Source organism: Spodoptera frugiperda, chromosome 15 (genome assembly GCF_023101765.2).
Source record: "Spodoptera frugiperda isolate SF20-4 chromosome 15, AGI-APGP_CSIRO_Sfru_2.0, whole genome shotgun sequence".
Taxonomy (NCBI): domain Eukaryota; kingdom Metazoa; phylum Arthropoda; class Insecta; order Lepidoptera; family Noctuidae; genus Spodoptera; species Spodoptera frugiperda.
This window is the reverse complement of record NC_064226.1, coordinates 13,959,537-13,986,032: the sequence shown is the minus strand read 5'-3', so window position 1 is coordinate 13,986,032 and position 26,496 is coordinate 13,959,537. Positions and strand designations below refer to the sequence as shown.

The window sequence follows — 26,496 nt, the reverse complement described above, 5'->3', positions numbered from 1 at the left end:
ATATCATAGTTTGTTAGCAAAATATTTTTATAAATATCATCAGTTTTAGTCCTCATTCCACGTACATTTTGATAGTAAATATCAAGCATTACGAATACAATCAACGCCAAGAACATTCATATAAAAAACCAATACAAACATAATCTACTTAAACCTACATTGTGACGTCACTTGTTTTCATTAACTTTAAGCTATCATGATTGCGAATATAGATAGACTTCGAATGGATATCCTTTCGTACAAAAATTCGACCGTTGCGTATCCATACAAAGTTATAAGACATCTCCTTGGCCAGTTTCCGTGTAGCTGCGTGCAGTTGTTTGCCAGTGGGGCATAAGTGCTCGCTGACAAAGATAGGTACTCGGTTACCAGCAATACCCAAGTGTCGTGAGTTCAATTTGTCAGAGGGTTGTTTTTTGTTGAAGAATCCAACAGCAGCCAGAAGGCTGTCACGCTGGCGGGGGCTGCTGAGTCTAGCAATCACAGCACGTGGACGGTTGCTCTCCTTATAGCTTATCAGTTATCAGTAACGATAATGTGAGCGATATAATTGTAGGGCAATGTGCCCTAGTATTCCAGTACGACACGGCATACCAGTGTAACTGATAAATAAACGAAGATTATTTCATAGATAAGCTAAAAGTAGACATACGTACTTGATGTATCAATATCAAAATTCAAAAGAATATATTAACCACAATCGAAACCAAATGGCAGTTATGGATGATAGACCGAAATTACACTTCTTAAAGTTTAGGGGAGAGAACTAAGCTGGCTGGCTTTCATTACCTTTCACAAAGGAAATTATAATAGAAGTAATTGATAACTTACCATGGCCTTGGTGAGTACAGTAGCGTCCTTGAGACTGAGCACCTGTAAGACCTGCGCGCCCTCGCCGCCCTGCAGCATCACCTGCGTGACGCCGCCGCCCATGGAAATCGTCTCCAAGCCCTCACCGTTCTGATCCATATATCATTAGTCGCACATTAGTTCTTACAATAACTTTCCATAGTTCATATCAACAATTTAAAACTGTCAGTATAATAACTAATCTGTATGTACATTTTATGTATGTCCGTATCAAATTCTACCTTTAGTACAAACGCTTCTTTTCTATTAAATTATTAAGAACTTTAAACTTGTGATATAAAGTCGAAAATTCAATGAAAACGTTGTAGTAAGTTGATCTACTTGCATCTGTATTTAAATCTACAGACAGATAGGTTACTGATCTAGCCGCGACATAGCAAAATAATCGTAAACCCGCACATTGATAGCCCAACAGCACACCACCATAGATGGTTGATGTCAGCCTTCCAACATGAGGACATTGAAAACACGTCAGTGCAAAACCATTCAAAAATTATAGATAATTACAAATACAATAAAGTCCAATTTTGCAAATCACATCAGACGTGAGCTCAACAAAGCGTAGTAAATCAAAATAAAAGAGAATACACACCTGTCATGCTACATACAGTGAATAAAGCTTCAAGTCGTGCAAATAAAACAAGACGATACATTCACATATTTATTGCGGCGGCACTCGCACACGTCAACTAAGGATAAAATAATTCACTCTAATGCAACACTGAGACACGATAATACTGAAAATATGGCAAGCATATACAACTCTGCTACAAAAAATGTATTACTAATAAATAAAAGATAATGTGTCTTTTAAGGTATGAACTATCTACTGAAAAGGGATTTAGTGACAAAATTAATACTTAATAGAATAAGAATGAAAAGGGCCTGAGAAATGAAATGAAAGAAAATTGTGTTTGTGTGTACCCATAGTACGAGTTTGCTTTACGTTGAACGAAAGCGAAACGAGAGTACGTTCGGTGCCTTGTTTGGCCGGGCGCGAATGAACCAACTAACCAGAGTGCCGAACGCGATCTCGTTTCGTCACATGAAACAAACTCGTACTAAGGCCTCTGGTAAAGAAGAATGGAGGAACGTATTGTTCACTGATTGTCAAAATTGCATAGGCCGGCAAACGATCTGCCGGATCACCTGATGGTAAGCCATCGGCGCCGCCTATGACACCCGCAACACCAGAGTGGAGTTACAAGTGCGTTGTCGGTATTTTAGGGATTGGGACATTGGGGATGTGCTAATACAAAAAGCATGTGTCGGTGTTGCACTAGACTACAATAACAATACTACACAAAACATAACAAGCTTCAACTGAAAATAAAACCTTTAAAACAAAATGTACATGAACAAAGCATAGGATATTGTACTCTTGGTAACATTGCAATATACAATCTTTATAATAAATTACCCTGAAATATATGTAACTTTAAAACAGAAAGCTTGAGGAATACTCATACATTTTTACATAAGGAACTATGTATTGTAATGTTATAATGTAATCGCGTTATCTTTGGCACATATTACAATAATATTATGGCAAATTGTATAATAAAATAAATAATTATATATTAAATTCACAATTTGTTTGGAACATTATTATAGAATCATGAATTTCTAACTTTTAATATTACAAAATTTCACTAGCATAGCACATAAGGTACTCCAGCACTACAAATCTCACACATTCATAATAAAAAATAAAGAATATTTAGTTTGACAAGATCAGCATATAACTAGGTTGGAGGCAACAAAACATAATGTGGAATAAAACAAGCACAAAGTGCAAAATAAATATATTAATACTAGGCCATTTTGGTCGGTAAATGCCTTCAATTAGTTACACAATAAAATTGTGTAGCTTTATTTCAATATTTTTTGTTCAATTGCAAATAATGTACAATAAAATTTGGAATTTATGAGAACTGCATTTACCGACTAATATAATAAGGCAAATAAAAAAAATATGCTATAGACTTCTATCCAGGAAGAGTACTGTGACTTTTGGTACTTGAAGTACTCATGTAGAGTTGTAATAAACTTTTAAAATATCGATAAAGTATACCCTTCCCGAATGAAATCGAGTAAACAAACAATCATGCAATTTTGGTAGCTAGCTCACTAAAATACACTTTGGTAACACACGCATATCATACTTGTCAATTTTCGAATATAAAAAATCACTGTTCGTAATAAACTACAAGTAAAGCAAGGTATACACTATAATACTAGAGACGTAAGTATCGACACGGACAAGCGAATTTAACTAAACATTCAACATAATTATAAATTAAAACTATCTACCTATTAAGAAAATTGTCAATGTATAGTTAATCTTTGTCCCAATAAATGTATTGTGAACGAATCTTCTACTTTTGGTGTAAAGGAACTATTAATTATGTACTTAATCTTGTATTTTTGTTGTCAAAACAAACTTTAGGCAGTGTTGTATCCTTGTCATGATTCCTATGAAAATCAAGACTATTATGCAGTACTAAGATATATCCATAAACATCTCTTTTATCACGAAATAAACTTAGACAACAAATCAAATAGTTAAATAATCCACAATATCCTACTGTAAAGGCTTATATTCAATTGACTTTGCTAAGGGAGCCTCGAATTAAACAATAATGACTAAACTATAAACATTAAATGCTTATTTAAGCACTTTCGAGATCGACAAACATATTGTTTATCCTCTATATACAAAAATATCACAAGTCTCTAGGACATTTTATTTATTTTATCAACACTCTAATGGCACGCATTCTCGAACTAAGTCCTACATACATAATATTAAAATTGTAAATAATTTATTATAATATTTTATACTTATAGTATGTTTTCTTTGGGTAAAGATAATATTTTGGCAGCATTTTGTTATATTGCACTATTGGACGAATATTATGACGTTTTTCTTTAAATTAAATAATAACTTAGGTCTTATATACTTTAACATCAGTACTTTAGTAGTAAATAACGCTAATTTGCGGCGTTTTATAAATATTTTAAAGTCATATCAGTACTGTTATTTCAGTTTGCTTGCCCTTGTGGTAACAAAACTTAATTTTCCACAAATTAGCACCAGCAAACATAATTTTCAGACAAACACTCATGATATCGTAAAAATCGAGACTAACTTATTCAGTTTCAACCATTCGCGGCTAAAACTAAAAATGCATACATAAACAGAAACTCAAACTATTGCCTTTTGAAGAAGGTGAAGCAAACAATGTCATAGCTTGAGAGAAATCGAAGTAGCAAACAAATCTAGGCGGTTTGGCAAACAAAAAATATACCACTCAAGTACTCACTAACTTGACTTTGACTCAGGTCAAAAAGGTAGGCAAATAAGTACATAATTATGTAACATTTCATGTACTTATAGGGCAAGGCTACTACAATACATTGAGCACAATTTTAGACTTAACACGAATTACTACTTTTAACACAGTCTTTCGTGTAAATAGTCAAGTGAATGAACACAATGAGTAGTTGAGGCGGGGTATACGCAAACGTGTGAGGAGTGTACACTATGCGACATGCAGCGAGTCGTCGATGTCTTGTGGTTCAGTCTTGGGCCGCACCTGTACGAGCGGCGCGACGCAGACGCCGCCATCTTGTTGCTGCATGGACGCCACCATGGACTGGTACACCGACGCTGACACCGGCACCGTGATCACGCCCGACACTGAGATTGGATACCCTGCAACGTAACGACGACTAATATCTTCAAATAATAGAAGCAAGCATATACTTGCTTTGGGCGAGTATTTAACATTCATTCAAACTACGTCAAATATAACTTTAAATAATAGGAGAACGTCTATTTGTCTGTATATTTTAGTTATAGCATTGCAATGCAAGCTGATTAAATAACTAGCTATAGCGTCAAAAGCTTAGCATCGAGTCATTTCACATTTCGACATCAATTTTCAGAGTACATTCCCTCATTTTTCAATTACATAATTATATTGACTAGTAGTTGAATGAGACATAGACTATAGGTTGAGTAGGATGACACGTACCATGTCCGTCTTCCCCAGTGAGTATGATCTGTCCGTCGTGGTTGAGCGTGGCCTCGGCCACTGCGTTGAGGTCCACGGCCACCGCGCCGTCACCGTCTAGTGCCTGTATACCTGCTCCGCCTTCGCCGCTGTGAATCTATAAAATAAACATGTTTGAGCTCAAAAATTTAAATTTCAAACATGATTGAATTTCAGTTATTCTATGGTTGTTTGTAATAATGTTTAAGCGTGAGCGAGCAAATTTTTTTCAGGAAACGAGTAGCCGCATTTTACAATTTCAATATTTGCTATTGGAGTAAGAGGGCACAAACGAGTGAACATTTTTATCTGGTGGTAAGTAAATAGTGCCGCTAATGGCCAACCGCAACTCCAAATAAAAGAGTTTAGTACAAGTGCCTTGCCGGCTTTAGGCGTTTTTCTGCTGCACTTGCTCTGTTCTTCTTATCGTTTAAAATATAGTTTGTGTATACTATCAACGTAAAACTTACAACTTGCGCAGTAGTGCCGTCAGGTAATGTGATGATGGAATTGCTGGGGTCGACTTGGATGAGAGACACGGTTCCGTCCGGATTCGTGATTGTTTGTAGAACAGCAGGCGCGTATTGTGACATCTGGGATTTATAAATAAAATAAAATAAATAAAGAAAACTGGTGCAAGTTCACAATTGTCGGAAAGTATAGGAAAGAAAACATGATGTTTGCATGCAATATTCGATGATGGATGCACACAAAACCTAATATAAAACACAAATCACCACTTCACATGATTTTCTGCGTTATGTCGCTGTACTTAATCGTATTTAAAGACGTCAAACCATGCATTAATTAAATTTTAATTCACTAAAATACTAGGTTAATGAGAATCGGCGTCTTTTTAACAAATACAATCTCCACAAATCATTTCACTAATAAAAAAGTGTAAAACTGTAATAAAAAAGTCCGTACATCAACATCAGCGAGGGTCATCTGATCGATGCAGACTTGTTGTGACGTGAGCACTGCTTGTTGCTGCTGATTGCTACGCGCTGCAGATGTGGAACTAGATGACGAGTTACTGGCAGCGCTCGGCATACAGGACGATATCTATACCGTCGACCGTTTACCAAAAAGGTATATCCCAAAGGTTTTGTGTGACAAAGTTGTAAACATATATAGTAAATGAAAGAGATTACCAAATCCAGGCAGCATTCCATGTGAGTTAGCATTAGTGAACAGTAAATATAATTTAGACATTTTACAAAGGTTAGTAAAATACAAGTTGTATTATACCGAGTCTTAAGTCCTCCAAAAACTATATGTTTTACTAACAATAGCACATAAAGGCTATATTTTAACCTTTAATCTATTTTCGGCTTCCCTGTCTGGTCTAAATCGGAATAAATATCGGATGACGTAATATAACAACCTAATCCTAGTGTGGGCGTAACTTTTAGTTTGCCGACTTGAATGTCGGCGTCGTGGTGACGTACATAACTTATTTAGGCGTAAAAATAGGTGTCAGTGTTACGTAATATACTTTATGGACTAAATAGATATTCAGAGACAGATCTAGTTTTGTGTGTGTAGGTAGCAAATACTTTGACTACTAACTTATACATTGAATGAATCCTCGAAGTGAAATAAATAGACGTTGTTAAATAAAGCGCCTATTCTTTCAATACCTAATTAAGATGCTGTTAACTTAACCGACACATATTTTGACAAATTATCCGTCAGTTAGACTAACAGAAACCCTATAGGACATGATAAAACAGCACTATGTAATATTTAGGAAGATTTAGTAACTAAGTAGATCAGCTTAATGAGTGTGCTAAGCCAATACATAGCCTTGACGAAAATAAATACGCCGGACCGAATATGTTGTGATCTAGTACAATCTAATGACGCAAACGATAATGTTAATTATCGTTATTTATGATTATTACGATTATACTTTATTGTACTGTTTGTGTATTTATTGGAAGGTAGCAATAAATCTTCTCAAATCGCAATCATAATCGATCAACTGGATCCATCATTCGAAGTCTTTTAATCTTCGAAGAGACAAAACTGAATACAGGTTTATAAGGGTGCCATATAATAATATTGTGTGGCAAATTGGTGACTATATCAAACTGAGAATTTTGTAATCGAAAATCGCAATAATACATCCGATCCGGGAATCGAACCCGATATCCGTCGATCGGCTATTCTATTATCCATTCAACACCGGCCTGCAGTTTCGGTAACAAATGATGTGGAAAATGGAGGACTTAAAGACACGTATTTAACAATTAAGTTACGTAAAAAGAGGTAAGCAGGATTACTAACGGGTTGTGTAGAAGGTCCCTTCTCGTCGTCCTCTGTGAAGGCGGGCAACAAGTCCTCTCGGCCGTGGTACTTGTAGCAGTTGATCACGATCTGACGGAGTGCGTGAGTCCACGACATCTGTAAGATGTACATAGGCGATTAGTAAATACACCATCAGGATAAGCCAATTAGTGAAGCTATAAAACATCCACTGCTGAACATATTATTATGTATGCCCCATAGGAATTGAAACAATAGACACAACATTTATCAGAAGTGGTAAACAGACAGAATTCAATCATATTTAAGTATAGGTATTAACTAATATATTGATTGCCTTGCCCATTGCATGAATTCTCGCAAATTCAACTACTGGTCAAAAATTAAGTTCCATCTCAAAATTCCCATTGCATCATCTATGAATCAGCATAAATGCATGATTCATCTTTATCAATGAGTGTGATTTTGCCCAAAGATGTAACCACTAACCACTCACCTATAGATTACATTGTAGTACAAAATCTCAAATCTAATCTATACAAGTTCTGTAGGTTTTTTATGGAATAATGAGCAGATGATCCGCATCTGATTGTAAGCTGATCGCAACACCAGAAAAAGTAAACGAAATTCGAAAAAAGCACAAAAATTTGTAAGGAATTTACTCAATAAATTGTTAACCATTTATTTTCAAAAAGTTATTTAATTTTGTACCTTTTGTTTCTCGTCCTCAGTACGAGCGTCCATTCTGACGTTGGCCCAGGGAAGGTCCTTGGGCCACCACGGAGGTCGCGTGGACTCGCGGCCCCAACCCGGCTTCCCTCGCACTGGAAACACATATGTTATGAATACTTGTACATAGATTGGTAAATTCGATAACTAGTGGACATAGACCATGAAACATTACATTTCTTTAGTGTAAGAAGTTGTTGATATAATAAGTTAAAAGTTACGATTCTATTCACATAGTAAACGAAGATTTTAAGTCACTATTTACTTTAAGTTTCCTAACATTTAGTTTCAATTTTGAAAGCGTTTTTGACTTTGTTCTTGTATCTTAACATGGAGTATATATAAAAAGTATAGTAGTGAACTCACCCATGGAGTACTTGAGCATGAGCGGTATGAAGGCGCGGAGCTGTGCCTGCGTCATCTTCTCCACGGGCGTGGGGATGCCGTCGATGATGAGCGGCGGCAGCTCGAACAGCGAGGGATCCTCCTGCGGCGGCGCCGGCGCCTGCGGCCCGTCGCCCAGCCCGAACTGACGCTCGTTATATAGCTCATACTCATACGTACACATACACCACTAACTACTACATACACACTCACTTCTCTCGATAGATTTTCTTGAACACTATCAGATTGGGTGTCCAGTTTTGTCCGAAACGTATATGAATTATATTTTTTTTATTTTATTTTTTAAATAATTCTATTTCATTAGAAGTCAGAGTGTATGTTTGAAAGGGCTCATTTAGGCTATCGCAGAAACGCAGATTATTTTTGACTTCGTAGAGTAATATTTTTGGGGATTATCTGTGCGATATTCTAAATGAGTGACGAGAAAACATAGAAAAGAAAGTTAATAAGTTAGAAAAATAAAAATAGCTTCAGTGAATTTTTAAATAAAAGAATTAAAACATATTTCTAAGAAAAACTATTAATCTATGAAATAAGTGTAACCATAAAATAATATTGTTTTTCTAGTGTACAGTGTAAGCCATGGCAAACTCACTGAAGCCAAAAAAGATCATGTTATTAGGACAGAGTTTAATCTAAACAGACACAAAACAAAAATAAGTATTTGAATTAGATATTATTTATAACATTAGATCTTTCTTTATTATAAAGTAACAGAAAAATTTAAATAAGTTTTAAATATGTTATAAAAAAGCTGTAAATACGAATTTAGAAAGGAGAAAAAATTAAATAGTCTGTTTTTAATATTTAGTGGTACCATACTTAACTAGATTTTAAGATGGACAATAGGGATATTATGTAAATAATATCATATTTTGTAGTTTCTTTACAAAAGAGTGAAAACCCGGACTTTTATTATGACATCTTTCTAATAGTAGATATTATGCTTTTTACTTTTAAAATATAGTCTATGTACCCGATACGAAGATCAAATAAACAAGTAAAAGTGTAAAGAGGTCTGTAGAAACCGACTTACCTGTTGTGCGAGTGCGTTCTCCAGTTCCTCCATGATCATGCAGCGCAGGTTGCGTACGACGTCCTCGAGAGGCTTCGCCCCAAACACACGGTATGAGGTATTTGGCTTGCCAGGGGTCGCCACTAGTACTACGGCCTGCTGGCCCACGCGAGTCGCGAACTCTTCTATTGTTTGCTGCGTAACATGGTAAAGAAGATGTAACTATCGTGACATTAAATTAAAGACGGCGGCATGCCGTCGTTATATGCTGTTTATAGTTATGGGCCCCGGGAATAGCTCGAAACTAATCAGGTATCCCCAAAAAGAGTGCCATGAGAGAGAAGATTCTGTTTATTCGAATGTTCCTAATATTATGTAGGACTTACTCTGAGTTTCCTAAGTAGTCTATTCTGATGTCGCTTCCTGACGGACGGGTTGGTCTCGAATGAGTGCGGCCGCTTGCGTTTCTTCGACGACGCGATAGCGGCTGCGGCAGCCATGCCCACCGGACCTGTTGTTGCAGACATTTGTAAATCTTGGAATGTGGGGAACAAGCACTATGCAGCTGCAGAATATTAAGATGATTCCACCTAGGCCAATTCAATATGATGATCATTGTCTATTAATTTTAAAAGTTCCAAAATTGTCATTTCACAGTTGTTGTCTTAAAAATTTGGAAACTTAATTAATAACTAACCAAAATAACGAGTTTTGTCATATTTTTGTAGGTAATTAAATGCTAAATGTCGCAAACTAAATGCTACCTACTATTAAGCGATGTTCTAAGAGTAGCAAAAATATTTGCTAAGAAACTAGATACTACTTTACATTCAATATGTGTTATTTGCCTACCCCAAGTTCACAACCCGCTAAGGTCTGATTCACTAAGTGTTTGTATCTACATCAGTTAGGGCTTACCTGTTCTGTTTTAGTAGGTATTAAGATTATGTAAATTCTTTGAATCTTGGAATTTTAATCTTGGGAAATGTTTAAGCATGGTATTATTTAATATGTTTGACTTGATTCGATTATATTATATTTAAATAGTCCCACAAATAAGCTACTCCGCTACTCCCTAACAAAAAGAAAGTATAGGAGGTTCAACTATAGCTCACCAGCTGCTGCAAGTTGCTTGGTAACTTCATCGCTCATGGCGTTCTTGATGAGATCAGCGCTGTCATCGTACGTGGAGCCGGTGGGGGAGGACGCGCACTCGTCGTCGTCGTCCGAAGCCCCACTCAACCCGCAACCGTCAACTTGTGACATGTCCTGGGAAATATACACACTCTGTAAGTTACTGAAATGACGTCGGTAGTAGGTATAGTCGACTACCTTTATTTGGAAACTCGGTTAAAGTTCCTGGAATTTCAAGGGCGTGAATAACATTTCACTTAACAAGGGAATTTAACCCGAAACCCTCGACTAACGAAGCAGCAACTTCATAGCAGTAGGTTTGTCAATAAACCTATTTTTCATTGATAGGTCGTTGACCCACGTTGTACCATTGCAGGCCAATAGTAGTTTTCAATAAATAATTTTCTCAGAAAAGAGCGACAAACTACACGAAACGCAGCACCGACGCCGTTCCGAGAAATTGATGTCTGTCGCATATTCAGTGAATTCCGACTTAACGCTGTTCCCTAAAAAATATTTTTACAAACGTATTTCTACTACGAAGTTCAAATATTATACAACAACGAGGTAAACAAGTTGCGACATACTTCAGTTCAAGTTCAGAAACTTTTTGAAGGTTTATGTCGTGAAATTACGCAGTTTTTAACAAGGTTAACTTCTTTTGTAGAAATATGGGTGAAATTTTTATCAAGAACATTAGACAAAAAGTTTGAACAAAGCTGAAATATCCAGTCAGCATATCAATAATATAGAGGGTTTGCTATGATGGAAAAGCATAGAAGTACTTTTCCTTTACAATTTCTTTGTATTTATTATGTAGAGGAGCCGTTAGACACCCAGAAACCAGTCACAATGTTTGTTAAAGCAAGGATATTTTACCTCCCCCTCCATATCCATAGATTCTGTGCTGACGGCGGAGTTCATGGTGTAGTCTGTATCCCGTTCGTCCCGCCGGCTAAACTCCAGGACCATTGGGTTGTGCACCTCAAGTTGCCACCCACTATGGCCACGCTTGGTCTCTTCTCTTCAACCGATGAGCTTTATGACCTGTGGAATAATGTTTATATTTCTATAAATATTAAGTATTGCTGAGGTTTATTAAAGATTATAATTTTGTTATGATTGATGACAATGCAATTGGTAAATTAAGGTGCGTTGGGGTAAGATCGGCGGAGGGGTAAGAACGTACAAATCAAATATCTCACTTATTTGGCTATATTTTTTAATGCTGATCACATTGCGTGGCACGTCATTAAGTCCCGCCCCACCCCGCGGTGACCACCACTCGCTCCGGTCAACACAGACGTGTACCCGCGCCGTTTTATAAAAAAGGCAAATTTTATAAAATATTTGTTTATCCGGTCTTTCACCTACCTACATTTGCATATTTTAGCAAAAGTATAGCTTATTTTGACATGTTTTTGCCTAAATACTAAGTTTTGAGCAATGATAATATGATAAAACTAATCCAGATTTGTCTACTACCTCTGTAGGCTGAAATCCGGTGTTACCCATGTCGGGTAAAGATCAGACAAAAATATCCCTATTCGAAAATGGGCAGTGATTGTCAAACTTTTGTTCCAAATGATTTTAATTTAATTTTAAATAATTACTTAGGGCTGATTTTCCAATCTTCAGTTGCCACGTAAATACTCCCGAACCTCTTCGCGGGCCACTTCTTATACAAAAGAAGCGCTGGAATTAGCCATGCAGCAAATAAATAATAAAGAACTCATGTATGCAGCCACTTCAAAAATGCTTGTGGATAAATCTAAACTTTGAGAAACTCAATTTCTTTGAAATTTGGTATGCGGGGTAAGATCGGACAAATTAAACGAAAAAAATAGAATCATTTGGAACATCTATATTTGTTGTATTAGGTAAATTTTTGTGATTTCATGTTAAAGTACAGGAAAGATCGGCCACATTCCTTTCATACACCTTGTGCTCCTAGCACTAGAAATTATTTTAAATTGTTGTCCGAACTTACCCCACGATGGCCAAATCGTCATCACATCAAAAAAAAAATTGTCCTGATTTTATAGGCTTGCAAAGCAAAAAGTATTGAGTATTTATGTATATTTTAAATAACACTGTGTTTAATCATTATTCGTTTCCACTATTTTTCATTAATCTACTGTGTACCAAAATTGAGATAATAAAGTTTTTGCAACATCCTTGCAACTATTCGAAAATCCGTCCGATGTTACCCCAACGCACCCTATTAAAAAGTAGCCTCACTAATTAACCTTTTAAATCACAATCTTTGAAGAGCAAATCATTTCCCCTCATCCGTTTACAAGAGAGCTAGTTCAAAATAATGTAAGCCACTAACAACTGTAATAAATACTGTAAATAAATCAGCATGTACTAAATCAAGCTGTGGTGATTTGTAGAACCCATTTGTCTTGGGGAAGTTGATTATGTAAAACCAAATCTCATTCATAAAATATCAATCATTAGATACCCAGAACTAGTTCATCCCCTATTACATAGGACACATAACATAACTGGTCAAATATGTGTTATATTATTCACCTCTGCTTACCCCTCAAAAGCAGTAATATTCTAATATGTATGTTTATTAGATTTGTACATGTCTGAAGAGTCTCTGTTGAATAAGTAGTGAGACCTTGGCCTTCTTACTGTCTAACAAGATCAATACACAGCTTGTTTTATTTTTGAAGTAAATACTCACTTTTTACAGCACCTATCTATGTCTAAATAAAGACTTGCCTAAATGTACCAAGAAGGATTCATACAGCATTTAATTGTGACCTATATTTAATGTACATCACTCAAAATGTGTTAGGACATAAATTATGTGCATTGGTAAAGGATTATTGTTTATTTTAATCTATTGTGTGTGTAATTGTATTTAATATAAAATATGCTGAATTTGTTCTAAGTTTGTGTCTTTATAGACACAGATTCTAATGCAACCACAGTAATTCATATTACAATTACACAATAACATTATTTCATCAAACATTTCTGAAATATGTTTGCATAAAACTAATTTAGAAAAGTGGATACACCACATTTTCTGAATATATTTCACATAATTCAAATGTATTATGATATAATCACAAATTACAACTAACCAGAGCTTGGTGAGAAAAATCAATAAATAAGAGTTCAATGGCTCCCCTTATGAAACAACATTTAATATTTTGGTAATTGGTAATTTGGTATTTCCTATGATTAATTATATAGGAATAATGTCCTACACTTCACAACCATGACCTTAATACTGGTGTTAACATTATCTAAGTCTAGACAAGATGCCTAACTATTGATTTTGGACACTTCTATGAAATCTCTTTGAAAAGAAAATCGTGTTATATTCTTATTGGAACTGCTTATAACTTAAAACTTCAATGAAAAACGATTTCTCAAACTCCAAACTACAAGGAACTCTAGCCTGCAGACTCTTTCTCAGAGTACTTGGATAGATCAGCATAGTACAAATCTATTATTCCATTGTGTAGACACCTAGCTAAGAAAAATCAATACTCGAGCTTCCCACATAATCCGACTGTAGAACTACACAAAATTTCTATTACAAGTCCCAATTGCAAGGACTAATGTCAACAAATGCATCAATTTATGATTTCAGGAATCCATCTTTACTTTCAGGTGCATATTATTTAACTGCAACTTACAATTTTATGCCTTTTACGCGCGAATAAATGCAGTCGCATACACCAATGACGCATTTTGTTTGATGTTTTGTTTATACGGTGCATGATGCCCCGCGACGGGTCAGTTTCGAAGACGCATGACATGACGCAAGCTCTTTGCGGCGGCGTAAAGGATAAGCCAAAATGAATGGCCATCATGAAGGGGAGCCGCGCGTTCGAGCAGGCTCAGACAGAATGGAGAGACTACGGCTGCGTACGCACCTGCGTGATTTGAAGCACATTTTGCAATCCAATTAGACGTCTTGCAAACTTGCTGTGATGTAACCCGTTCAAAACAACACTTTTTAAAACATTTGCACTCGTCCAGACACTGAATTCACAAAATTTACGGAGTGCACAAGAGTCCCCGAAAAATTCGAGTCCTCCATTAGTATCGATCGGTAAGCGCGGTATGTGGACCGTATAAACTTCGTATCTAGGGGTCGCCATTTTGTACGAGTCTGCGCGGTGTGGTTTTCGCATGGAAAGGGAAATCGCCCCTCTGCCTGAGGGGGGAATGGATTCATAGCTTTGTAAGTAAATAAAAGCTTATTTTGTGAAAGATACTCACCGAATTTGGCAGCCAAATATTACTATTTATTTATTCTGACGCTCTATGTTGATAGATGTTCAGGAAAAATCCCTAGTTTATTTTAGAAATTGATCATTTCACGTCATACTGTAGTGACATCTAGTGAAATTTTCAGTAACTGAATTTGACGTTTCATGATTGTAAACAAATTTTGTGATTTCGCGTGTCCAGTTTGTTATTTTCTTATTATTTGAAGATTGCGTAATATAATATTATTGTAAAACTGTTTAAATATTAAGGTAAGCCGTCTTTTATTTGTCTTAATATTCTTTTTGTTGATATTTAGATTCATTGAGGTTAAGTGACAGTAGGACTTTTCTTAAAATTAATTAAAAAATAAAAGTCCTGAGTGAAAACTATTTGGTATGATCGGTACAAACTGAATCAGTCTCTGATTGAATAACACACAATTAATATTGTAGTTATAGATATTGTGTGATTCATTCATAGAGTTGTAGTACTTGCAGATTTTGTTTATTCTACATCGTACTACAAAAATACTAATTTCTAGACCATAACCTATTTTATGAAAAATGAATTTTCTAATGAATTAATATAATTTATCATGATTTATCTGCCCATTTCCATCCTACCACACCACTGGACTTATTTATAATAATTATTGATCTTTCAAAACAATTACATATCTCTAAAAGTTCACTTTAATCTACTCATAAAACTTGGGCATAATATGAGAAAACAAATTAAAATCAAATGTGATATGAAAATAATACAGACATTTGAGGCATTAGTCACTGTATGTATAAAGTACCACCAAGTTGCTTCATACAAAATACTCACATATCTTAATACTGATATTCATCCCAATCTGGTAGACTTAGTGCTCAGTTGTTAAACCCAAAAAAATATTGTAAAAAGGTCAGAGGAAAAAAGAAAGGCAGAAAAACATTGCAGAAGTAGATCAAAGACGTTCCATTCTCTTTCTTGTTTGTTTTATCAGTAAAATACATCTCTGGCTAACTTTAGGATGTAGATAAACAAACTGTTTATGTTGCAGGTAAAAAATAAATAAAACAATTTTCCAAATCATATGTCTAATATTTTATATTATTTCATAAAATAATCTAATTACAAAGTCTAAGTGGCGTAGAACTTATCATCTAAATGACTAATTTATCGATGTTACAAAATATGTATAAAGTATTTTTTTATAAAATTAATAAAAATCACATTATTAAGTAGTTTCGTCAACTGTTTGTGGTTCACCGTGGCCTCTTGTATTCACCAGACTCTTCTGATGATCCTGAGAACAGAATATATATTTTCTATTAAAAATATTAAACAAGGATTTGAATTCACTATTATTATTTAGAAATATTATAGGTATTGGGTTTTGTGTATTAGTAAAAGATACATTAATGACCTTACTATAAATATTACAAGAAAGAGGTCTACAGGAAGTGGGACAGATGTCATATGAATGTTAGCTCATTGTCATTTGTAGGTTTATATTATACTCTCGTGAGGCATACCAAATTAATTATTATGTTTTCGGCTTGCTTTCATAATAAAGTCATTTGTAGGACTCATTAATTAACCATGCACACACACTAGAATGTTCATAACCAAATACAAATCCAACCTGTGGACCTATGACACCAGCGCCCCCTCCACCCCGGGTCGCAGACACAGCCGCCGGCGACACAGCGGCCGTGTCGACACGTGTGCTGGCCCACACAGGACTCCCCCCTGCACGAGCAGTCTCCCAGGCGCCGCCCCACCTCGCAGTGGTTGCCGCCCAGTCCCACAGGACATCGGCATTTATTCACTCCTTTACAACGACCTCCGTTTAGGCATGGGATCACGCATTTTGCTGGAAAAAGATGGTTCATTTAATACTTTGGAAGACAAAGTTTTAGTTGAGAGCATAATATAAGGTTTTGTCTTGTCTTGATTCGATAGAATTGGCGCTTATTAGATGTTAGTTCTAATACTCACAGAATTCACAACGTAATCCATAGTATCCCTTAGGACATTCACAGGTGTCCTTCTGTATACATTTACCGCCATTCAAACATTTCTGCGCGCATATACCTGTGAAAGAGATTATCTATCAACATAATGTATTTTTTAATTACAGAATATTACAAAATGCTGCGTACGCCGATACTTCAGCAGATTCGCTGTGCACACAGTACCGTGTCAGCCAGTGGACGACCATATTGGAAGAAGAATCCTCATGTAAGTTGCCTAGCAGATTATTGTGGTGTGATAACTATTGCAAGACATACAAAATTAGATAATACGTATAAGGCTCATTCACTCGTACTATTACGAGGATGCCCGACCAGTTTCGAAGTCTACAGAGACCTCTTTATGTCAGTTACTCGATTACAGGTCTGCATAATTAGACATCCGCGAGCTCCATATTTCTATTTTTCATTGACTACTTGGAAATCTCATTTCAGTTAGACCAGATAATCCGTGTGGACCATGCAGGTGAGCTGGGCGCCGACCGTATCTACGCTGGCCAGATGGCAGTGCTCGGCAGTACCGCGGAAGGCCCACTCATACAGCACATGTGGGACCAGGAGAAGAAACATCGCGCAAAGTTTGAGGAGCTGATCAATGAATACAGGGTCCGACCCACGGCGCTTACACCGATTTGGAATGTCGCTGGCTTCGTCTTAGGCGCTGGTAAGGGAACGTTTATTTAAATCTTTTTTTGACCTATTCAAAATATAACTAACACTTGACCCAAACCGATTTTTTTTTTACTTTACTCAAGCTCATATTTATCAATTGCAGGCTCAGCTCTCCTAGGCAAAGAAGCAGCGATGGCTTGCACAGTCGCCGTAGAAACCGTGATAGTAGACCATTACAACGACCAGCTCCGAACGTTAATGGAGGACCCTAACATCGACAAGGAGATCTTGGAAACCATTACCAAGTTCCGTGATGAGGAGCAGGAACACCATGACACAGGGATCGACCATGGAGCTGAACAAGCCCCCTTCTACAAAGCCTTGACTGAAGTTATAAAGGCTGGATGTAAATGTGCCATTGCCATTTCGAAGAAGGTTTAAAATAAAGAGGTTTTTGACATTCAAAGATGGCGTGGAATGGCTCTTGTCAATGTCAAGTCGTTGAGTAATACTGGCCGAAAATACGCACGTGAGTAATGTTGAACTCACTAAGTAGTTTTGTTGCAAATTATTGGACAAATATTATAATGAAGTTTGTTGATATAAAATATTTGATGGTTTTACTGATTTTTTTATATGGAAATCAAGCGAAATCTCTGTAGTCACCAGATAGAAAATGAGGTCTAAAATTATAGGACAAAACTGGCGTTCTCACGATTTATGTAGACAGGAGCTGTTGTGTATTTGCTCATAGCGGGTAGTTAATTAGTCACTAGTAATTAAAGAACTAATAAAATAAATACAGAACAATAACTCAAAGCTGTAGACTTTGGTTTATGAGGCCGTAACTGTTACCGTAATTGTTTTAATGATTGATAGGTCTGATTTACCATCACAGTTTATTGCAAAGTATAGCACATTAGCCAAGTTAAGATGAAGCCTATATAGGTTCAGTCTAAGTGCAAGATGCCATTGACAAAAGAATAAAGTGTGAAGTTTGCTATATGTATAGTCGACGGTACTAAACTGGCAACTGTTAGTTACTCCTTAAACATTAATACATTTTAATATAGGTTTTACAATATCATAGCATTTACGTCTAATGTTACCTACTGTTACGAAAAGTATTATTTCCATAAAGTTTATGTTTGTTGTTCCATGTCTCAAAAATGTACTCGTCTCGTCTATATTTTTGTTACATAAATAAATTATATATTACATAACGTTAGTTTTATCAATTATATAAAGTAAATAAAAAGTAAAATATCAACTAACATATTAAAAATAAATTTTCAACCTTATCTAAGAACAAATAGAAACCAATGACGTCAATTACCTAACCACACGCACACAAAAACAATATCAACTAACATAATAAAAATCTATTTTCAACCTTATCAACAATAGAATAAAGTCAAAATTGTAAGTCGAAAAGTCACACTATACCTTAAATGTATACCAACCTCCTTCACAATTCCGTCCCTGGTACCCTGGTGGACAGGAGCAGACCCCGGGCGCGGTGCAGTTCCCCCCGTTCATACACTGCGGGTAGCACAGCGCCGTCCTGCAGTCCTGCCCCATGTATCCCTCGGGACATTGGCATATCTTCTCGTTATTGCACCACCCCTGATTCGCACATTTTTTGTCGCACTCCGGATCCGGCCCTGTTGAAGGATTCATATTTTAATGTATTTGATCCTTTGGGTGTTATAGGAAAATGTGTCAAAAAATCTAGTTTCTGAACAGATTTAAGATTTGATATCTAAGTTTACTAGGTATTGATTTAGTTGAGGCAAAGCTGCTGTTCAAATTAATGTCACATGGATATGGTCCATGCTTTAAATTAAGTTAATGAAAGCATGAAATAAATCAAAAGCAATGAGAAATGGTTTGGCACTAAGTACTAGGATATTATAAAAAAATGTAAGTAATATTAGTTAGAAAGCAAGCATGATACGAACCTAAAAACGCAAATGCCGTGAGCAGAGGCACCGTATTCAGCCAGTCAGCGCACTCGGCGACATCCCGGAAAATAATGCATTCGGTTAATAAGGCCTGGCGCACATCGCAGGCGTCACACATACAGCCTACATTAGTACTCATGAGAGACGGACATTACAGCGATTACAATGCGAACATTTCAATAAAATATCAACCACGTAACCGGTAACAAAGACCATAATCTAAAAGAATTATTATTATAAAATGAACGATTTGTTTAAATTATCGATTGTTTTTTTTTACAAAACACCAATAAAATGTCAATCGCTGTATTGTTCCCAGTGAAATGGATACAAACGCTGACGTGACGTATTGTACTGTGAACCGTATAGTGGTTGTATAGCGCTCGCTTACCAACTACCCATAAATGTATTATTAGTAGCGTAAGCATAACAATATGGGCTCAAAATAGATGAAATGCAATGTTTAGTGCTTCGTTTCTCGTACTCAACTTCGCTATACTTCGTTTTTTCAACGCTAAGCATGAGAAATTGAATTAATAAGCTTTCGGGATACAATAGATCTTTTGCAGTATTTGTAGAAGAATAATAAAATTAAACTGTTATTTTAAATCAAGGTAATAAGCGTTACGTCTGTGTTTTTGCAGTTGCTCGTCGTTTAAAGTCTTTCAATATTGGTAATTATTTATTTGTTAATGAATTAGTATGAAACACGTGCGGTATTAGAGACAGTCACAAAAACACAGGCGTGTAAGTGTTAAAAATGCGTTGGCGATACAATACCTGTCCTTTCTAAATACACACCTCTCTGTGCGCATTCCTTCTTTAGGTGTAATCTAAGTGGGGTGCCTTTTAGCGGCAAACCGCGGCCATTTTTTAGCACAAGCCCTATTTCAAATGTGGCCACACCGCTATTATTGCCCACGCATGGCAAAATTATACTGAATTCTGTAAAAAACATTGTTATTAAATATTTACTTATTTAAGGAACGGCTCGTTTGTACTGGTGTGGCTAAAAAGATAAACTGTACATTTCCTGGCTTATTTTTAGTAACAGATAAAAATAAGTGTGACAACAATTATTGAGTTGAACTTTTAAATTCAATGATATTACAGACAAGACATTTATTCTGCATTCACTTTGGACAACAAAATACATAAAGAAGATTGGTCAGCATTCAGTATTTTACCTTCAGACAGAAAAACTATGAAAACATACCTTTAGAAGTTTTAGGTACCCGTCCCCGGGTTTTTATGGACAAGACAGGCGGTTTCAGTATGGTCAGGTCTGAAGACGTCAAAATGTCGAAGTCGTAATAGTATCGCTTCTTGGATTTCCATGTAAAGTTGACGTAGCCCACTTCGGATGGTATCACCGGCAGTTTGTTTGAGAAGTTCGGGTCCAACACGTATGGGGATACGTGCCCGTTTATTATTGCGAATACTTGCATTGATATGCCTGGAAAGAAATAGTAAAGTTGCTCAAGATTTTATACAAAATACATTTAAAATTTTACTAACTTCTTAGTCAAAAAATTATCTCCTAAGAAGCAATATTATATCGGGAAAAGCCTAGGTGTTCAACTAATAACAAGACTATAATATATTCCTGTGCCGAATTTCACCCAGATTCGTTCAGCCGTTTCGGCGTGATTGAGTAACAAACACCCATCTGTATTTATAAATATTTCGCGTCACATATATCATTAGGATTATTTTTGGCATTATACATACATATTTAATATCTATTAGTTTAGCTATTTACGTCAGTAGACTTAGAGGTGTGAATTAGGTACCAACCAGATAACTGCGAAATACTGAACTTAGGCAGTTTTTTATTAGGATTAGGTATTATTTAATTCACATTCTCATGTCAAATGGAGGATAAATAACTATTTACATATTACTTTTTTCTGTTGCCCATTCATGTGAGTAATAAATGAGATCATGCTCATTTATTTTAATTACCTTTATTCACATTTCATGTCATTATCGTCAAGCGTTAATGAATACCTGGCTATCTACATAGAAAGTAATTCAAGTAAAAGCACCAAAAGAATATAGAACAGGGAAAATGGCAGGATAATGTATTTATGTATTGATTACGTCAATCGCAACCGAAATGATTTGGGATAAGGACGGACAGCAGAATATCCGCACAATAGAAAACAAACAGTAGGTACCTACCTAATTAGAAACAATCGTTTTGACGAAACAGAAGTTAATCCTAGTACAGTGACCAGCCAATTTATACCTTTTTTGGATTTTTTTCTTTATATGAAAACAATTAAGTTGTATTAATGAGGCTGTATATAGAGGACTGTAATCAGGAGATCAACTAGCAACTTACCACTGAACATACGAACTTGCCGCTCGTCGATCCAGAGGGAGAGGTCGGAGTGGTGGCGTCCCTCCGGGTCCTTGTAGTCGCGGCGACCGGCGCCGAGTGCCAGCGACATCGCCAGCGCCAGCCCGGCGCACAGCCGAGCGCCCATCGAAGCCGATCGCCACATACTAACACACCAGAAGAAATTAAAATTATCAATATTAACAGCTTACTCACGTAACTGACGAGATAACTCGACTAGTTTCAAGCCTCGCCGGGGCTCATACTTATGACCCATTAGCAACGCGACGACGCGCTAAAATATGTCTTCTGTAAATTGATTTCAGACTTGCCTTTTCTGCGAATTTTATGAAATTCCAAGGCGAACACCGCAAGCACACTGATGCTCCCGTAGTCAGAAGCCTCAGTTTTATTTCAGACTGTCCAAACAGGATAACATGAATTGGTAAATAAATTGGGAATTCCATTTGGAATTTTCCACACGTTTTTTGTAGATATAATAAGTTAACGTCTCATATTTTTGTATAAGTAGGTAAGTCATATACATACATACAACTGTTTTGTAGCCAGACATTTCCGATTTCTGATATCCTAAATCTTGTCCAATCCAATACGAATAGGTTGTTAACCCTATAGTAAAGTAAATCAGAAAGTGCTTAATATAATAGCTGGTATAAAACATGAACTCAAAAAGTGATCGTATCTCATCATCACGATTGAATCTCAATAAAAAACACAGTCGTAAACTCTGGATGAGTCCGGTTCCAACGTTAAACCGAGTCGTTCCCGAGTGTCCAATTAACAGTCCAGCCGAGCTATCACCTAAAATATGTCATAATTCCATTAAAACGTTCCAACGCGGACCAATAATAAGCGTGTAAGTGCCGTATAATTTGTTTGTCGACCATACAAAACCTCTCTCCGTCCACAAAGAAAAAAAGTAAAAGAAAAACAAAATTATCACAGTTAACATAATTGATTGAGACCGTTTGGGACGTGCTCCTACAAAGGTATTATCGTGAGAAACGCCGGACGAAAGTAAAAAAAGTTACAACTTCATTAAATATCCCCTGTCAAAAAGTAATGTCTACTAGTTTTTTACTCGCTCCCGGTATCAAATTATACGTACAAAAGGTGTTAACAAAAAAGAAGAGTCCAATAACTCTATGCGTAGGGGTGCACAACAATTTACGTCTATGTTGATGTTACAATTTTATATTTATCGAGCACGTATGACTAGGCGATTATTTATTATTTTTTTAAGTTTTGAGCACGAAAATCTTCCACATTGGCTTTTAATCTGTATATGGAGAAAACTGAAACGTCTTAAAAGTTACAAATTGTAAAAGTCCTTACTCACACTTTTGTTTTCACCTCTCCTGCCATTCGTAAGTTCTTGAACAATGGTGCTTAATTGGGCCCTATTCAGATTCACGACTGGCATACATATAATCCGTAATCTTTAAACCATTTGAGGTCTTATTACCCTATTGTTACGCCAATATAAGTTAATAAACTAATATTAATCTTAAACTTTGACATAGCTTCCTCTAAGAATTGTTCAACACGACCCCCTTTGGCTCTATTTAACTTTATCACCCAATTAAATAATACAGCGCTAACAACATCAAAAACTTACGTGTTCTAGAAAAAATGCGTACAATTTTAAATAGAGCATCTTTATCGTAAGGTCAAGTAATGTTTACAATTATTATTATTAAAAATAGATCTATGTACCTAATGTTTCAGGCGCCATTTATCAAAATATGTGTTGTAATGGTAGCGATATTATTTATTTGTTTCGATAACCTCAAATTAGCGTAGTCTGATGCCTTAGATAGAACATTGTGTTTATTTAATTAATGTTGGTATAATAACAATTTATTATGTTATGAGCCAGCTCTTAGTTCGAAGCATTAGGGATTATAAGAGCTTGCTTGTCTTATCAGACATTGCTCGATTGAACTGATTTGAAAACGAACTGTACCTAATGGTTTTCCGGTATGCAATGGTTACTGCACATGTCTAGCCATGCTATTTAGTATGATGAGCTCATGGCAATCTCCGGGATATAAGTCCATATATCTAGGTACGCATCTTTCATCTTAGTGATAGTTATCTCTCCTCAGAAAGTTATCCACCTTTGTTATCTAGCGGTTATGAATGTTGTGTAGTTATCCGCTTGTCATTTTAATAATTAATAAAGTCTCTGTAATCTACTGAAGATATTTTCTATAACTTCTATAAGCCATTCTCAAATCTTACATTTTCCGAAGATTGTTTGTAGGTTTTCAACCCGAATATTATTGAGTTAAATTAAATAAACCAATAAAATATGTATACCAAATTATTTACTAATTAAATATTAAATCCGATTTAATATCCACTAGTAAATTTGCGATAATGTAGGTAGTTTATACAATTTGTAGTCATAAAACATTTGTGTCAATAATTTCCGAAATGGGAGCATTTAAATTTTCAATAATATTTTCTGTAATTAATACATGTTTATATTGTTCATATTTAAGTATTTACTGATTTACAAATATTCTGGGAAATTCTGTGACACACATTTAACATAATATGTGTCATTCAAATCACACAAGTTCTCGACAGCTATTTCTACCTATACAAAACTACAAGTAATAAGTAGTAAGAATGAGTTTTTGCGGTATACAATAATATAGAAGCTATTGTTTTAATAATTCAAAGTGGGATTTTATTAGTAACTCGGCTAGCAAACAAATTGAAGTCATTTATTTAGGCTACTTTGAATTAAGAGTCTGTTTGTCCACTCGTCAATTGATCGTAGCTGTCTAGATCTTCATTTTATATTAAGATGCCTAACTAAAATTCATTGTTGTTGTCTTTCGTCAATGTCTGGCTACGACCAGACACCAGCGTTGTTCACTGAGTTATGAATTCTATCGAATTTAGAATTAACAACAACTTCCAGATACTTAAATAGATATTAGAGCGAAGAGAAAAGTACCTGGTTATTAAAATAGTTCGATTCGTGGCAGAAGTCCGTCCGATCTGGTGTAAAAATAACGCTAAAAGGGTAAATACTTTAGTTCCGAATGACAGTTTCAGTAAATGAGACGGGTGCATCCTGTGATAAGACATGCGAATGACCGTGGGACAATCGCGAAACACCCGAATGTTTGTGTATTTGCAAACTACATAAGTACTTACGGATTTTTATTGCAATTTATTGTAAGTTTAGAATTTATTGGGTTTAATATCCTGTACATTTTTGGATATTCTTTATTTTTTTACTTATAAAGTGTATAAAGTTTGTTTCCACTTCACCATACTTGAGAGTTTTATTCACAGATGCTGCTCTTTTACCAATCACCATGCTGTTATTAAGAACGCGCGAAATGAACAAGGTGTAATCCAATTTCTATATGAAGTGGTACAATAAAACAGTGTTATCCGAAGATAGGGCACCTCTGGCGGGTGCACTTGTTAAGGTAACCAGCGGGCAGCGGGCCAGTCGATACGATACCCGTTCAGGGAACAGGTAACAGCGTAAAAAGTAAAAAAATAAAGTCCGGCTGTCGGTCCGCGGCCGCCCCCGTCCGGCCGCGGCATAAGGACCACTGTTCACGGTGCGACTACAAAACACTCCATTATAACGCAACAATACTTCTCATAATTTCCACAATAAGAAAAGGGTTGTGTGTTCCTGAGACTTTAAAATTATGCAGATTTCTTGTTCACGTTTCAGTGCCTTAATTTATATTGCACACAAACTTTATTAGATAGGGAAATGATCTCATGATCACTCTGACCAAATGAGTTCAATCAATATTTGATGAGATTTGGACCAATACAAAACATTTAATGATTATTTTTCGACCATGTACGTAGTTAAATGTTTGCAGTATTTTGCTGACAAATTATCACCTTTATGACGTCTTGGATTTATGTAAGCGCAATGCCTGTGCAGGCTAAGTAAAAAGATGCACTGTCTGAGAGTAATGAATCGTATAAGTAAGTACACAGCGATTAAATCGTCGTTATGAACAGAGTTTATGGTAAACGCCGAAGAAATAAATCGCTCAACATTTGTCGAGTAAGTGGCAGGACTATTAAACCCGCATATCCATTTCATTTATCGATTACAACGTTGTCAGATAGATCATAAAGCCGGTTCCATAATTTTACCCATCGTGTCTGAGGAATTACTCGCGACTAGTAGTGAGTTAATAGGCAGCCTTACATCGGGCCATGGTGCACCGTGCATGTGCAGTGTACTCCTAACATATGATCCCATAGTTAGGGCCTCTATTAATAACACCGTGATGTTTACATTTGCCAGATAGCAATGTTTACTTTTTTGTGCTTTCTTTAATCTCCTGTTTTTTAAAAGCACCTTTTTATGGATGTTCGGAAGTTTTATCTTTAATTGGTATTCAAACATTTACGATTGCACAAATCCCACTCTCCATGTAATTGGAACATTAATCAGAAAACATAAACACTTATGTGGGTAATTAATAAAGACGATCGCCACTCCAATTCCTAATCGATTAAACAATTAACTTTTAAGTGGGATCAACGATCTTTTATTTACCGACCTCTGTCATCCTGGATGGATTTCGCGATATGATACAATTTACAAGAACGTTCTTATCTCACCTGTTATAAATGGCGGTTCCTAATAAAATAAAATTGCAGCACGCACGTTCATAATTTAAAAGTCACTTCACAACTCGCGAACTCGGTCGTCTCGTTTGACAACAAATGTAAAACGTTCGATGATGTGCCGCGCTCGCGACGGTCGGACACAGACTGCCGACATACTGGCTCTTTACTC

The 26,496-nt window shown here is 36.0% G+C and overlaps 3 protein-coding genes across 12 annotated transcripts in view; 1 reads left to right on the top strand and 2 right to left on the bottom strand.

Moving 5' to 3' along the window:
- Window positions 1-14,889, bottom strand: part of LOC118277654 (DNA-binding protein Ewg) — a 19,809-nt gene extending 4,920 nt beyond the window's left edge. Inside the window, exons 1-13 of one of the 8 annotated variants that reach the window (XM_035596559.2) lie at window positions 14,737-14,889; window positions 11,362-11,529; window positions 10,464-10,617; window positions 9,735-9,859; window positions 9,370-9,543; window positions 8,295-8,457; window positions 7,911-8,023; window positions 7,221-7,337; window positions 5,856-5,993; window positions 5,399-5,521; window positions 4,911-5,046; window positions 4,470-4,588; window positions 832-960 (exon numbers count right to left, since the gene is read on the bottom strand). In XM_035596559.2, coding sequence (XP_035452452.1) covers window positions 832-960; window positions 4,470-4,588; window positions 4,911-5,046; window positions 5,399-5,521; window positions 5,856-5,993; window positions 7,221-7,337; window positions 7,911-8,023; window positions 8,295-8,457; window positions 9,370-9,543; window positions 9,735-9,859; window positions 10,464-10,617; window positions 11,362-11,454 — 1,584 coding nt within the window. In that variant the 5' untranslated portion in view covers window positions 11,455-11,529; window positions 14,737-14,889. Of the gene's footprint in view, window positions 1-831; window positions 961-4,415; window positions 4,606-4,910; window positions 5,047-5,398; window positions 5,522-5,855; window positions 5,994-7,220; window positions 7,338-7,910; window positions 8,024-8,294; window positions 8,458-9,369; window positions 9,544-9,734; window positions 9,860-10,463; window positions 10,618-11,361; window positions 11,530-14,387; window positions 14,574-14,736 lie in introns of those variants that run through there. The other 7 variants (XM_035596552.2, XM_035596566.2, XM_035596571.2 and 4 more) reach the window with 7 other exon arrangements.
- Window positions 14,550-18,586, top strand: LOC118277723 (5-demethoxyubiquinone hydroxylase, mitochondrial). 2 transcript variants are annotated; one of them, XM_035596643.2, is made up of 4 exons: window positions 14,550-14,698; window positions 16,859-16,959; window positions 17,187-17,415; window positions 17,527-18,586. In XM_035596643.2, the coding sequence occupies exons 2-4, from the start codon at window positions 16,870-16,872 to the stop codon at window positions 17,802-17,804; spliced, it is 597 nt and encodes a 198-aa protein (XP_035452536.1). In that variant the 5' UTR covers window positions 14,550-14,698; window positions 16,859-16,869; the 3' UTR covers window positions 17,805-18,586. The 2 variants fall into 2 exon arrangements, with proteins under 2 accessions (XP_035452536.1, XP_035452528.1); XM_035596635.2 differs by lacking the exon at window positions 14,550-14,698 and adding an exon at window positions 14,850-14,996.
- On the bottom strand, window positions 15,805-26,496 carry LOC118277699 (protein shifted). 2 transcript variants are annotated; one of them, XM_035596616.2, is made up of 8 exons: window positions 26,319-26,496; window positions 21,675-21,838; window positions 20,544-20,783; window positions 20,108-20,272; window positions 18,827-19,027; window positions 16,717-16,812; window positions 16,361-16,591; window positions 15,805-16,021 (listed from the first exon to the last, which is right to left on the bottom strand). In XM_035596616.2, exons 2-8 carry the CDS (start codon window positions 21,835-21,837, stop codon window positions 15,981-15,983), a joined length of 1,137 nt encoding a protein of 378 aa, XP_035452509.1. In that variant the 5' UTR covers window position 21,838; window positions 26,319-26,496; the 3' UTR covers window positions 15,805-15,980. The 2 variants fall into 2 exon arrangements, with proteins under 2 accessions (XP_035452509.1, XP_050554610.1); XM_050698653.1 differs by having other exon boundaries at window positions 20,129-20,272.